The 15,169-nt window shown below is 39.2% G+C and overlaps 1 protein-coding gene across 3 annotated transcripts in view; it reads right to left on the minus strand.

Moving 5' to 3' along the window:
- Positions 1–14,692, minus strand: part of NDUFA9 (NADH:ubiquinone oxidoreductase subunit A9) — a 28,498-nt gene extending 13,806 nt beyond the window's left edge. For all 3 annotated transcript variants that reach the window (XM_064462319.1, XM_064462297.1, XM_064462308.1), the window contains exons 1-8: positions 14,559–14,692; positions 10,073–10,243; positions 9,182–9,279; positions 8,899–8,990; positions 5,804–5,945; positions 4,512–4,614; positions 3,688–3,755; positions 3,461–3,537 (exon numbers count right to left, since the gene is read on the minus strand). In XM_064462319.1, the coding sequence (XP_064318389.1) occupies positions 3,461–3,537; positions 3,688–3,755; positions 4,512–4,614; positions 5,804–5,945; positions 8,899–8,990; positions 9,182–9,279; positions 10,073–10,243; positions 14,559–14,682 (875 nt within the window). In that variant the 5' untranslated portion in view covers positions 14,683–14,692. The remainder of the gene's footprint in view (positions 1–3,460; positions 3,538–3,687; positions 3,756–4,511; positions 4,615–5,803; positions 5,946–8,898; positions 8,991–9,181; positions 9,280–10,072; positions 10,244–14,558) is intronic.
- Positions 14,693–15,169: the final 477 nt, after the last annotated feature.

Genomic DNA, 15,169 nt, shown 5'->3' on the forward strand with positions numbered 1-15,169 from the left:
ACAAAAGGAAGCCAGAAAGCAAATGGTAAAATTAAGAAAGGTTTGTTAACAAGACATCCCATCTTTGGTAGGAAATGGCTGCGATGAAGTTGATTCACTTGCCTTTGCTTGACTAAGAACATACTGTTCTCTTCAAAAGCAAGAAGAAGAAATTAAGATAAATTCCCCCAAAAGAATGATTCACCCTCTCAAGATGGAGGGAAAGAAGCAGTCAGTCTCTTGCATACATGCAGTAGTTTAAGAGAAACATACACCACTGGGAGTTCTCATTCCTTTCTTGTTCAGACTTTGCCTTAGCATTTTAATACTCTATCTTTATAGATGGCTCAGACTGAAACGGATAGCTCCCTTGGCTTTCAAGGCAACTTGCTGGTATTCTAAAACATTCTGAAAATCTTCACGACGACACACAAGAGCACACAGCTGAGCTCTGGTGTGTCACTTGGTGTTTCAACCTTCAAAATTACATCCTGCCAATCATGATCAAAGCAGCAATGAATACACGAAAAGTGTGTGTCTCCTAATGATTTGCTATGCTTTTCAGCTAAGGCAGAGACCTCAGTGACATGACAATCATCTTGAGATTGATTACTTCCCAGGTAGAGGCCTCCTAAAAATAAGACTCTAGGTTTTCTTCATCTTCAGTTTCCCCTTTTTTTCTTAAAATAGAAGACACTGAATTACTGTTGGAATCTAACCCCCCACAAAAATAAAATCATGCCAGAGTAAGACTATCTATGCATGCGAAACTTCACACAGTTTCAAAAATCCAAGACTATGATATAAAGAACATGAATTTCTGTTTAACAAGCCCAAGATCTCAAAGATAAAGGTCTGAGGTTGCATGCATGAAAACTGAGTCTTCAGCTAACATGTTCTTTGGAAAGAACAGCAATGCTGATAACCACAAACAAAATTTGCTGATAAATGCTGGAGAAAAGACAGAACCCCAAATTAACTACTACTTTAATTTGTAAAAGCAAATTAGAGCAAAACATTCTCATGGATATACTTAAAGGTAGGTCAGCATACTTGGGAGAATTCAAAAGAATTCAACATTCAAAACTCTTTATAAACATCATCAAGGTGGCTGGATTATAGAACCTGAGAGATATCTGCATTTATTATGTTACACTAAAGGACTACCATCAAAAAGAAGATATTAAGTTTTCTTCTGTTAATAGAGCTTACAAGAGAAACACAGCAAAAAGTGGTAATGTCAAATTTACTTACTCAGCTGTGAAAAAAACCCCAACCAAACAAACTTCATTTTAATTAGTTATTAGCAGGGGTTTTTACCAAATTTTTTGCCCTTACATCTTCCTGCCTATCCAAAGGTAGTATCAGCCCATTTACCTTTTATCCTGATATGTAAGAAACATGAAAGGATGTATAACATAGCCAAACTTAAAAATTTGAAAATAAGGAAAAATACTATTTGTTCCTTTACAAATTACCAAACTCACCAAGAATAGAATCACATTGAAGTGTCATTACATTAGCCACAATACTAGCAGACCACAACCTCTAGAGAACATTAGCATTTAAGATAGAAGATTCAACGAGTGAATGAAACAAAACCAATGTCATGGGGGAAATAGGGAACAGGTTAAAAACTATACCAAATATTCAGTCATTCAGAAATAACAATGACACCACTAGCTGTCATAGTTAAAACTCTATTCCACCATATAGTAGGAAGGAGAAAAAAAAAAAAAACCACAACACACACACATGCAACCCCCCCAAAAAAAAACCCAGACCCACAGAAGTAGAATGCTCTTTTACAATATTAGTATTTTGAACTCAAACTGGTAACTCCTTTTAAAAAAAAATTAAAAACGATCTCATGCAGCTTTAGTCAAGGGTTATGCCACAGAGTTCCTTTGGTCTTCCAACACTGATTTGGATCTTTGGTTTAGATCATCATTTATTCAAAGCCTTTTCAGTCACTGTTATGTGCCTGAAACTGTATTCCTTGCAGTGACAGCCTGGCATCCTTGCTTGAATTCCTGCCTCTGAAACCTGGGCACTGAACTCCTGGCCTTGTGTAAACTGCCAAAATATGAGACTCTGAAACTGTAAGAATACATTCAAAGTTTAGCCAATTGCCCTTCCATTTCGCTACAAATAGTGTTCTATTTAGTGTGGAATTCTCAATTTCCCCTGCAGTTGGAGCAGTTGCTTCTGCCGAGACAACAATGAACCTAAAGCCAGGAACCTTTCCTTCTTTTTGTGGCAGGCAGCTTTGAATACATATTGATCCATATTCAAGCTTGCCCCCAAGAGATAAAATAGTCACTCAAAGGGTTAATTTCATCACATTTTGTGGTTTTGCATTAGTTGTATCCATCTGACACCTACCTATTCTCTTTCATTAAAAAGTGGTTTTGAATGGCTGCCTAGCATTTGTTTCCACTTTTTCTTTAGTGTGACACTTCATATCATCCCAGTGATTTGAAAGCAACTTGAAGTTACTTAATAACCTTATTGTTGCTGTTAGTCATCCTTTCAGACCATCCTTAGCTTCTTTCTCTTATTTTGCTAGTTTCTGACCAGAAGCTCCTCAGCATGACCCAAAAGAAGTTGAAGACCTACTTGCTGCCTTTCCCAGGACACCAGCATATAGCACACCTAGCCTAGCTGCCAGTATAACATCTTCCTCCACAGCTCAGTTACAGTACTGAAGAAAGTGACAACACACGAGTAAAAGACGAACCAGCAAGAATCTCTGTACTACAGGAATAAAGAGCTGCCACTGCAACATCTTCACAAAACAAACATCAAAAAAATAATGTTATCTCAGATAAGCCTTTTTCAAATTCCAGATACAACGCACATTTCCAGTGTATAAGGGGGGGAAGACAGAGATATGCATGCAATAGGGAAGAAAGGAAAAAAAAAAAAGGAGCTGTTCAACACCACTTTTATCTTGACTCATTAGCAACTGTTTTCTTTATCAATGAATCTAATGTTCCTTTTACCACATATATTGGGTGGAGACCAGTTCCAATACTACGTTACAGTATCAAAACATGAACCCATTATCTTGGCATTTGCCACGTTGTTTATCCTTAATGCTAATGACCTATTCTGACTTGGAGCTTTTGTACACAAAATATTCCAAGAGATCCACTGTCCCTACCCATTCTAATTCCACATGGGTTCCACACAGCTTTAGTAGAATTTTCTCCAAATCTATGTTGTCTAGCATGTTTCCCAAGACTGCCTATTTCTTTGTGTGCACATACATAACATTAAATGCAATGAGGCCCAAACTAGGATTTTCAGAGTACTCACAATAACAGCTTGAGTCATTTTTCCTCCCAAAAAGGAGGTGGAATTTATTGAAGCTCAAACTGTGTGCATGGATGGAGAAATTAAATGTACTGTGCAGCATGCCAAAAAATGACACCAAAAAGAAGTACTTCAGTTAATTAGAATCAGAAAAGTAACCTACCCAGCCAAGGCGTATGTTTTTCCTTTAGCATCAGGATCCTTAATTGCATTAATAATTGCCTTTGCTACATCAGTCACCTGAGAAAAACAGACAAATTCAGACAATTATCAATAGAACACAGGAATGCACACACTCCTCTTTCAGAAGTGATTTACAGGGGGAAAAGACGAATACCCAACATCTGCACACAGAGGATTTGGGATTGTCTTGTTCTATTGAAAACTTACATATACTGGTTGCTTCACTGTTTTTTTGCCCAGAGAAATAAGAGGCACACCACCAAACCAGCGCATGTCTGATAGAAAGACACATAAATAACTTGAGACTAAAATTGGGGAATCCTTTCAGTTAGCAAATAACCAATACATTTTGCACTACACTGAGCATGGATCTCTTCTGAAAACTGACTTAACTTTAAAAAAACAATAGAATTGGGAAGAATTACCATCCAACTCCAGTAACACTTTCTTCAACGCACATTTAGTTCTCTTATTAACAACAGTAGGAAGGCTATATTTACCGTTTAATTGAAGTGGTTCAGAGATACCTCAGCTTTGCAAGACAGAAACAGATTCCACTCCATCCTAACAGTTTTGTTGGTGATACATCAGAGCCATTGCTGTTGCTTCTGAGCCCAGAACAATTCAGGTCGATTTTTACATTTGAGCACTACCAACTTGAAACACTGCTTTCAGGGTAAACTACTTTGAGGGTTAAGATGACCAGACCTTAGCTCAAAACAATATAAATAAAAAAAAACCCCAATAGTACACATACCCCCCCCTCAAAAAAACCCAAACCAAAACTAAACAAAAAATCACTGGAAAAGGCCACCACCCAAACTGCAAAGGCTAACTAGATTCAGAAAGAATTCAGTCATAAGGTGAAAATTTATTTTGTTTCCCATTACATACCTTCAGCTAACAAAATACAGTACTTTTCGGACAATAACATACCCCTCTGCTTTTCAAAAGCAAATCATATTTTCCCTCTGTTCCCTACAGACAGGTATACAAATCATAGATAGTTTTATTATTTCAAGAGTACATACTTGCGTAATGATTGAGAAATCGGTCCTCTCTCCCAAACATCTCAGAGGGCTTCAAAATTATAGCATCTGGAAATTCTTCCCTCACTGCTTTCTCTCCAACAGCCTATAATTCAATTAAAATGAACACATTCATTAGATCCGTTCTGAACAGACCAGAAGAGGATGCCTTTTCAGAACTTAATGCATCCTGACTACAGCACTGAAAGAAATGACACCGTCAGTAGCACAAAAATTATTTGTATCTGAGCCATTTGGTCTTTGAGATGCTATGCTAAGGCAAAGGTCTCACAGAACATCCCATAAATGTGTACACCATTTCTTCTATTTGAAATACAACACAGTCTCGCTAGTGAAGTGACACAAATTTAAAGTCACAAAGTTCAAAAAGGAAGAAGCTTAACATAAGTACTTCTCTTGCTTATTTCAGACCAGACCTTGGAGGAAAACAGAAAGTTTACATAACCCCTACTACACTATCAAAACAGTTCAAGAACTGTGTAAATACAGTTAGGAATTTCATTGGCAGCTATCTACTTTCCACATGGGACTGGCCAATACAGTAAGGCCTGACTATCCTGCAGAGTTGTTACACATTGAGAGCTACCAAATTTTAACCCTGGTTTTAAAAAATCTTTATACTAAAGACAAGGCAGAGTACAGTGAGCTCAAACAAAACAAAAATAGCTGAAACTGGCACAATAGCTGTATTAAAAAGAGAAAATCAGTAATAGAAAATTATACCTCCTAATAAGGAAAAAAAGTAATAGGATACCAAAACCAGATTGTTTGGCGTCTTTTTTGTGTGTCCTTTTTTTGTTGGTTGTTGTGGGGGTTGTTTTTGTTGTTGTTGGTTTTTTTTTGTACAAGAAGGGGTAACAATCCTCCTCCAAGGGCTTGTAATTGTGATATTCACCTGTCTTTTCAGCATTCATTTTAGCATCAACCACTTACTTTGCTGGGTCATTCTAGCCTTAGATGTTAGTCCTGATCCCAGATCATTAAACTAATTCCTCTTTCTTAATGACAGTAATTTTACATGCAAAGACATTCAAGGACAGAAGAAAGGAAGAGTTTTTAGGAATACAGGATCTATTTCCCTTCAAAGCACATTAAGTACTATGGAGAATTTCAAGTTCCAATATGCACAGTAACTCAAAAATTCCTCAGCTGCAGAAAACATTCCATAGTAAATTAATACACTGATTTCCTTCAAACAGAGTCAGCTGGGGAAAAAAAAAAGCAGCAAAAAAGTATGCTCTTGGAAAATATATTCAAAAGGATTCCAGACTTACTTTACTCCTGAGGTATTTGGAAGGACTCTTCATGCTAGCATTCAGGTGAGATATATGAATGAGTGTTTCCACACCAGCTTCCCTAGCTATGTGTGCAATACTTTGGGGAATATTTACAAATTCATCTTCAAAACTGAAGTTTCTAAAACAAGGCAAAAAACAAATTTTACTTGAAGAGCAATGAACAGTGGCTGCCTACAAGCCAAACAGCAATCATTACATATTACTTGAACATATTTCAAAAAACCTATCTTGACACCCTCTGTTAGAAACAAAGTTTCCTTTCATGAGGGACTCTTCATATAATAAAAACCAGAGACAAGTGAAATGCAACAGTAAGCTTCAATTACAGCTTTAGTACTGTCTGCTTTTTCACCTGTTAAGATTAAATCAGTATGAAAAATTCTCTTGCCCACTGGTCTGTGACAAATAGAAAACTCTTCTCAAGTGAAAACAGATATTTGTTGTTTTGGGTTTGTTTTTTTTTTTTAATAGAAATGCTGCATCTTGACACCTGAGCAAAGCTGTCTTTTTTTTTTTTACAACACTTGTTCAAAATTTGACTTGATTTGCCGCACTCAATTACACTGTAAAGGAACTCAAAAATCCTGAGCAGCCTAAGTTAGGGCAGAAAGTAGGCTTTGTGGAAGTGGACAAACACAGACCAAAGAACACACAGGTGCTTACGTAAATGAAAAATTTTACATCGACAGAATAGTTAGAACCATTCCATAGCAGCTATAAGGGGCTTCAGGGAAAAGCATGCAGAAAGAACAACTCCACTCACTTTACGGCATTCAAGGGGCCTAAATTAGGGGGTTCAACTGTGATCTAGTTTGGCATCTGATCAAGAACAAAACAGAAGCCATGTCTCAAAGCAGAACTGACACTATAGGCTGGCAACAATCCCAAAATTCTTTCCAACTATCCCAAGACTGCAAGAAAGAGAATTGGTTTCTCATGTCTTTACATTGTCCTTGTAAGCACTCTGCTCCATCTTTTCCATTTGCTTTGGATAACAAACATCTTGTCCAAATGCCTCTCTCTCTGTCCTTATCTACTCCCACAGCTCTTCAGATCCCACTGGAGTCTAAAGAAAGCCTTAAAAATAAGAAGTTATTTTTGACCCTTCAATAACTAATCTGATCCTGGGAACCATCACTCCTGTTCTGCTCACAAAAATAGATTTTAGAAACACACAAGAACGAACAACATCCCTCCTGTAACTATGGAGTTTTCAAACAACACAGTATACACAGATGAGACTGTACACTAATACTAGGCAAGAAGGAAAGAATCTAGTGTCAGGCTTTACTTTTTTGACCGATCTCTACCTCTAATCTTACTCTTTTTTTCTTGCTTTAATTTTTCATAGACTTTGGGATGATTACATTGGTTGGTCTGACCTCGTGTTTAACACACCATAGAATTTTATCTCAAGGTTCTGGCACCAACATGTAAAAAACGCACAATAAGAACATCTGTGCAATACGGTGTAAGTTTTGGAATGTCCAAAGGTCTTCAACATGTACCAAGACTCCCTGCTTTTGAATCTCTTGAAATGGACCAGAGGGACAAGGGTTGGGGATTTTTAACTAGAATGAAACTTTTTGTTGTTGTCATCACACTTCCTTTCAATAACATAAAAAAACCTCCCTTATATAAATCATACTTTTTACATCAGTCCAGAAATTTTAAAGGGGGAAGTACACATCAAATACATATCTGAAAGATAAATACAGATAACATTGCCCCTGGGCCAATTGTACAGACTTTTTTTCTTCCCTCACTCCCACATTACAAAGAAGTTTCTTCTGTTCTGACAGCAGTAAGCATTTGAACTCTTATGTTCATAATTTAGTAACAGTGCAAAACAATCCTGACAGGTTGGTCTGTACATTTTTACCTCTATCCCAAAGCCTGAAGTTGTTAGATGCAGAATACCAAAGTTAATTTAGGCTTTGTGGGCTTTTCCCCAAATAAACTATGTTATAGACTCCAACAGTGGGACAAGGAGCTAAGTGACTATCAGAAAAAGACAGTACCTCTACAAATTTAAATGTGAAATCAAGGCGCCTCTGGAAAGTTATGTATGATATTTGACTAGACAATAAACAGCTGAAATAGTATGTCTGTTAGCAAGCACCTGTTTTAGGAAGAATAGCTGTACAATTTGATACTACTAATTCTATACTATTAATACAATTTGACTACTAATTCTACAATTTGAACACCAAATGGCTATTCACAAAAAAAGAACAAAGGCATTAGGCTTGTAAATATAGATGAAACCTAATATTTACACTTGTTTCTGTCTACTATGATAGCTAAATTATGTACCATATAAAGGCAAATCACACAACTAGTAAGTTTTTGTCTGACAGTTCTGCACAAGGCTTTAAATAAAGCAGACATAACTGCACACAAGCAGAAAAAAAATTAGGCTATTACAGGTATTTTTAACCTAAAATAAATATGGCAATTTTTTTTAAATGGATTTCAAAAAGGAACTATTTTTTCAAGTTATTACCAAAAAATGCTTATGTAACTAATAGCATCTGTGCCAAAATTCTATCAAGGAATTATGTTAATCAATCATACTCTTAGGGACTCTCCATTAAATTCTCTGTTTAACATTTACCAGAGAACAGGAAAAGCTTGATCATAGCTTATTCTGGTAGGCTACCATTCTGTGATTATGCTGAAGTGACAGGACGAAAGCCCACTTCTGTAATAATGTAAATAGGAGCTCACGGAAACTGATGAGTCTCTTTCACCTACAGGAAGGCACCCATGAAACGTCCATAAAGCGTATGAAAGCAGCACACTGAACTGACAGAACAAAAGTTGTACACTAGAAAATTGTAGAAAGAATGCACTTTTCAAGAACAGATCATACCAGGACTCTAGTTAACCATTTAAAGAAATGGAAGAACTTTTATAAGCAAAATTTCAGTTTTGCCTTCTCATAGAAGCCAAGAAAAATGTCAGCGTCACTGCATACTCTATGCATACTGTAATGTAAAATGTGGCTACCATGTCCAATACCTGGTGCAAATCTATTGGTATGGGGGGGAAAAAAAAGGAAAAATTACTTTGTTTCCCATTCCTTTCCAACAAGATTAATGACCACATTGCTGTGTTCCACGGCTCTTCGGGTAGAGTCTTTGTCCTTACAGTCCCACTCCTGTAACCAGAGCATCAAATGGGAAAAAGATGAGATAATGTGTAAATAGGCATAATCAAAGAAAGCTCTTTCACACCATTTCCATTTAGAGGCTAAACAATAGCTGGAGTTCTGACTTTGAGAATGATTAACAGACTTCCTTGTATAGCAATGGTATTGTATTGGATCTAAAGCCAAAGCAAAAGACTTACTAAGAAGAGAAGTTGCCCCAGGTCACCCATTGGCCGCAGATACATGAGGTCATACTGATCACAACGATAAGGTATAATTACTTGAGATCCAATGCGACCTAAGTGTTCAAAAAAAAAGTTTCATTTACCTCAAATTACTACATAACTTCAAGTAGATGAACTTCCGAATACACAAAACTTCCCTTTTTTCCCTGGCATTAAAGCACAACAAATACACATAGATGTCTTGAATAGTTATCTGGAAAGCTAAAAGTAGAATAGAAGTAAGTTTTTGAACCTACATCATTGGAATTCTTAAGCAGGGACATACCTGAGTATTTGGGCTTGTAAGACAAAATACAGAAGCTTGTTAACACATAACAACAACAAAAAAATCACAGTGTGTGTTATAAACACAGTATAATACTTAAAAATGTGTCACATCTAAGGACATTTGCATTTTTTAAGTTGCATGGAAAGAAGAAATAAAAAAAGAGAGTTATTTTCTGAAACTTAAATTCAAAAATTGCATTTTAAAGAATTCCAATCAAATTCCTGCAAACATTTTAGTAAAATGTCCTAGTAAGGCCAGAACCAGAAGAATCAAACACATGCTGTATCTCTTCTCAGACCTGCATTTTACAGACTGAAAAACAGTGCTTGAAGGAGAATGACTTATTTTAATGACTTTAACAATCTTCAAAAGCTTCTAAATTTCCTAGCTTAAAACAGTTTTTACTAATTGTCACAACTTGGCACTTTAGCAGACCAAACACACTGAAAGTATCACACAAAACACTTAAGATCCAAAATGCGAGGGATATCAAGATTATTATCCTACAACCTGAAGGAAAACTAGAGTTTTGTTAATCACTTAATTTTTTTTTAATTAGTACTCCTGGGGAGCATTACCTAAACGGTTGACAACATATCGTCCCAGGAAACCTGTAGCCCCAAAGACAGTGGCCACGATGCCACTAACAGAGGATCGTCCACTTCTTCCATGAGGGATCACCGCATGATGAACTTGGCGGTGCTGCTGCAACACAGATGGTGCTGCAGCTAGCACAGAAATGCCAGGGCCTGCAGTACAAAACAGGAGAGAGCAGGTGATATAAGCTAAAAGTTAGCAGTGTCAAACCATAGTTAATGTTGTTTTTCTCGTTACAGATCCATTTTCTTTAACCTCCCTCAGCAAAATTTCCCATGTCAAGACTCCTAACAGGCTATTTCAGAGACTTCTGGGCAGGTCAGAGGGCAGCAGGCTTGCAAGAGCTGTTGAGAAAAGTCAGAGACCAAACTAAGACACTAAAGAAGCAGACTAAGGTTATTGGTTCCTAAATAGCAAGTAAAGCTTAACTGGCTAGCGTTAGTACTTGATGTGTAAGGTAAAGCACAGAGGTTAAGCAAATAAAGAATACTTGCTACAGGCAGATCCCACACGAGCACATCCACATCCTGCTTGCAGATCTAGGAACTGTGGGACGAAGACCTCAGACTCACTCTAGATGCAGTTAACCAGACTTTTTATTTCAGTCTAAATATAGCAGACCCAAATGTTGGAAGAGGCAGCAATCCTCCTATATCATAGCTCTGGTGTGAAGGGAAATAAAGAGATGCAAAGACCCAGATCCATGATGCATAGAATATTGCCTCAAAGCTGTTCCTTTTCTCAAAGGGCTATGAAAACTTGAAAGCCATGGAAATAGGATGTCACTAGGATATTGACATAAATTGACATGGTAGTTCCAACTGAAAAGCAGCAGCATGTCCTCTCCAATCAAGTTAGCTAAAAGCAAGAAATAAACTGTTTGTAAAAGATTTTTTAAATTAGAAGCATTCAGTGTTACTACATGTCCATGCTCATAAAAAGAAAGGAACAGATGAAATAGAGAGTGCATAAACACGCTACAGACATCTGGCTGTTGACAAGAGCAGACCATAAGTGGTGTCATTGGAAAACTAGCTTAAGGATATAACAGAAATCCAGTAACTGACCTTCCAACTTCTACTAAGTCATGACCATAAGCATTTTCTGGATAAGAATAAGGAAGTTTAACCTCCCCCACATAAATCTAAGTAGCAAGAATCATAATGAAAACAAGATTAGTACTTGATATCAGAATGATGGACACATTAGGAAGCAACAACAACAAAAAAAATCCCACTTGGACACTGAAGGAATAAGGTTTATCTGGATATGGCTAGGTATTACCAGTCACACAGTGGCACTGATGATGCAGCCATGATAAAAAGGGCAGGGCGTGTTTGGACATAAATTATATTTTGTTACATCAGCTAGTAGAATTCACCCCAGAAAATCCAGCACGATTTCAGTGCCTGAAGGAGGTGTTTCTCTACCCAAAAGTTTATCTATCCCTCCTCTCTCCATACCCCACAAATTGGAACAATAGAAGATACCACATCTCCAATTCTGTCCTGAAAGGTAGTTTGACACCCACTTAAATAAAGCAATCACACATACAGACTTGTACTTACCAAATTAATATGCTACGTCTAGAAACTATACTCCAGTTGGCTGACAGAAACAGGACAAAATAAGATATAAGCTATGCAAACTTCAAGTATGTATATGACTTCCTAAAAAGCAACTCTCCTACAAAATAGGTCCAAACTAAGGAACAGTTAAACTGGGCATAGTATCTGTCTTAAAGTGGCAGTTATGCAGGGCCTCTCCATTACCAAAGTAGAGACCTTGAGACTAACTATGAGAAAGAAGGAAAATACACTCTATGATAAGCACCTGTTTAAAATCAAACAAAAAACAACACACAAAAAACCCAACCCCAAACAAACAAAACCACACACCACCACCAAAAAAAAAAAACACCACACTGTTTGTCAAAGATCTGCTGGAGTTTAATAGAAGTACACACTCCTGTGGCATCCAACTAATGTCTAAAAACCTGACGTGCAGTTTTAAAAGTGACACAATATGTTCATATTAAACCTGATAATACCTCAAACTGAAATTTTAAGGAACATGCCAACTTATCACTGCCATATTCACGACTTATCTCCACTCTCTGCTTTTTCTATCATCCATTTAATTTCACATTGCCCTCTAAAAATCTTTGTGTATACTTCTGCAGAACTACAGTGAAGGTGAAGACACACATTTCAATGGATTTCCAATACAGAACATCTTATAACACATTACACAATATCCTTACAATGTTATCTGACACAGACTACACAAACATTCCCTACGTTTTCATGTTCAAAACTCCTGGAGAGAGGGGTTGCTTTTTTTTCTTTATTCTTTTCAACAACAACAGAAAAAACTTGCAAATTAAATCAGTAGTGTATATTGAATACCCTGTACACAATAAAGCCTGCAGCTGTGTAATGGGTACCTGGAGAGCAGAGATTAACCAAGCTCAATACAAGCACAAGCGTAAAGGATAACACTGAGGAAGACAGGGAGACAGTTGGATGATCTTGTTACCTGCGTTCTTGTGGTGTTCTAACAACCAGGGTTTCATTGTTTAATATATTTTTTAGGACAAGCAGACTCACAGAAAAATGACTGGGTTCTTGTAACAGCAGGATTCCCTTAAGTATGCAAAAAAGCTACATGGTATGCTGAGATGGTGAAAAAGAAAGCCTAATGACACATACTCCTCAGTACTTTGTTTGCATACACATCTCTTTCTAAAGGTTTGCAAAAAAACAAACAAACAAAAACAACACAAAAAACCAACACAAAAAACCCCAAACCTTACACAGTATTTATATGTACAGAATTAACACTATCTCTGTTGCTTTTAGACAGGAACACATTAACACATTTCAGTCTCAGAATCACAGAATGGTGGGGGCTGGAAGGGACCTCTGGAGATAGTCTTGTCCAACCCCCCTGCCTGAGCAGGAACACCTAGAGCAGGGGGCACAGGAATGCAATCCAGGTGGGTTTTGAACATTTCCAGAGAATGAGACTCCACAACCTCTCTGGGCAGCCTGTTCCAGTCCACTGATCATCAGTCCTTATAACATAAAGCCTAATAACAACAAGATTTCAGTTTGAACAGATCATCCCATGTTAGAATGACAAGAAAGTTAATCTGGAAAAAAAACTTATACGTTTTTCAACTACTTTGTGTCTTTTTTGTTCTTATTTCTGCAAAAATTATTGATGATAGGCTCTTCATGATGCTAGCATTGTCACATTGTCAAACAACATCCATTTACTGTTTTGTGTTCTCCCACCTTTGTGTATACACCTGTTGTTGCTTGCCTTATACTGTAAGGTCTTTAGTGGTGTACATCTTTTCTTGTTCCATAACTGTACAATATCTATGACAAATTATCAGAACCTATGGCTATGTGCCCAATTACTCCTATATTTTATAAAAAGTTCAGATTTAAGATATCCATGACACTAAAAGAAAGAAGGCTAGAGATTCTCACACCGACTCACAACCAGTAAAGGACCTTCCACATGATGTGGAGCCCTCTCAAAGTGTGACATTTAGTGACTCAGGACAACGTAACTTAACAGAGCCATATAGCTTTCACAGACCGTGTTAACATTTCCAGACTGAGCAGCACTGCTTAAAGCTCGATGCTCCTGTGTAACACAGACTTGCACAGGAATTTTTTCGCACAACAGCAGGACTTTTATCTTCTTCACTGACCAGAACTGATTCACTCCTGGAAGTTTACTTTTACAACCCATATTTGAAGCAATTTATGAACACTGATTTGAATTAAAACTGAAATATCCACAGTAAACCACAACAACTTTTTCCTTGAAAAGACATATTGTTCCAATTAAAAGTATATTAAATTCTTTCCTCACCTTTATCAACTGACAAAACCTGTTTGTCATCTCAACAGAGGAGCACGTGCTGATTCAATTTAACTAAAAAGCAGTTCTGTTCTGGCGGCAAAGACCCAAATACAAGCTTTAAATATAATTTCGGTACTTAAGCATGCTTACAGACCATGGCCAAAATGCCAGGGTCACCTAAGAAAACACAAAAGGAATCCAAACTTTTAGCCCACAGGGGATCATTTCATTTGCTGGGATTTTGGCAGCCGCAGCGAGACAACCCCACTGCACAACTACACCGGCAGCCCAAGCTAATCCCATGTAGCCCTCTAGGCTACAAACCCCAGTTCCCTAAGGAGAAAGCAGGCAGAAACCCGACCATTTCCGCCGCGAACAGTTATTTTAGCGACCTGCTTTCCCGACGCTGCCCCGTCAGCTCCCTCGCCCGGCTCTTCTCCCAGGGTGCCGGCCGCGGAGAGGGAGGGGAGGCCAGCGGCTGGCCCAGCACCGGGCAGAGGGCGCAAGGGCAGCCGGGCTCCCTGCGGGCGGGAAGCGGCTCCCCGGCAGCAGCCCCTCGGGGGGCACGGCGGCGACGACACTCACCTGCCCTTGGCGACAGGAGGCCGCGGGGAACCCGGCCGCAGCGAGCCGCCGCCGCCATCTTGTCGTACCCACCACCCCTCGCGCCGGACGGCGTGCGGGCAGGGCCAAACCTCTCTTGGTGCATGCGCAGGAGCGCCCCGCTGGGCGGAGGGGCGGGGGGAAGGGGCAGTTCGCCTGCGCACGCCCCCTCTCCCGCAGCGCGCAGGCGTGTAGCGGTCGCGGGCTAGGTTAGCCTTCCGGCTGCGGGGAGGCGGCGGCGGCGGGTCGGTTAGGGCTTGCTGTTGGCCGGTGTCTGGGGTTCCCGCCGCCCCCGCGGAGTATTCACGGCCCAGCCCCGCAGCAGAGCCATGGGCAGGCGCAGCCCCTGGCCGCGGAGCAGCTCCCGAGCCGGGGGGCCGGGGAGGCGGGCGGCGGGCTCCGTGGCAGGGTGCGGTGCGGGCCGGGGCCGGCTGGGGAAGGGCGCTGGAGGTCGTAGAATCATAGAACGGTTTGGGTTGGAAGGGGTCTTTAGAGGTCATCTAGTCCAGTCCGCCTGCCATGGGCAGGGACATCTTTAACTAGATCAGGTTGCTCAGAGCCCCGTCCAATCTGACCTTGAATGTCTCTAGGGA

This window comes from Phalacrocorax carbo, chromosome 1 (genome assembly GCF_963921805.1).
Source record: "Phalacrocorax carbo chromosome 1, bPhaCar2.1, whole genome shotgun sequence".
Lineage (NCBI taxonomy): Eukaryota > Metazoa > Chordata > Aves > Suliformes > Phalacrocoracidae > Phalacrocorax > Phalacrocorax carbo.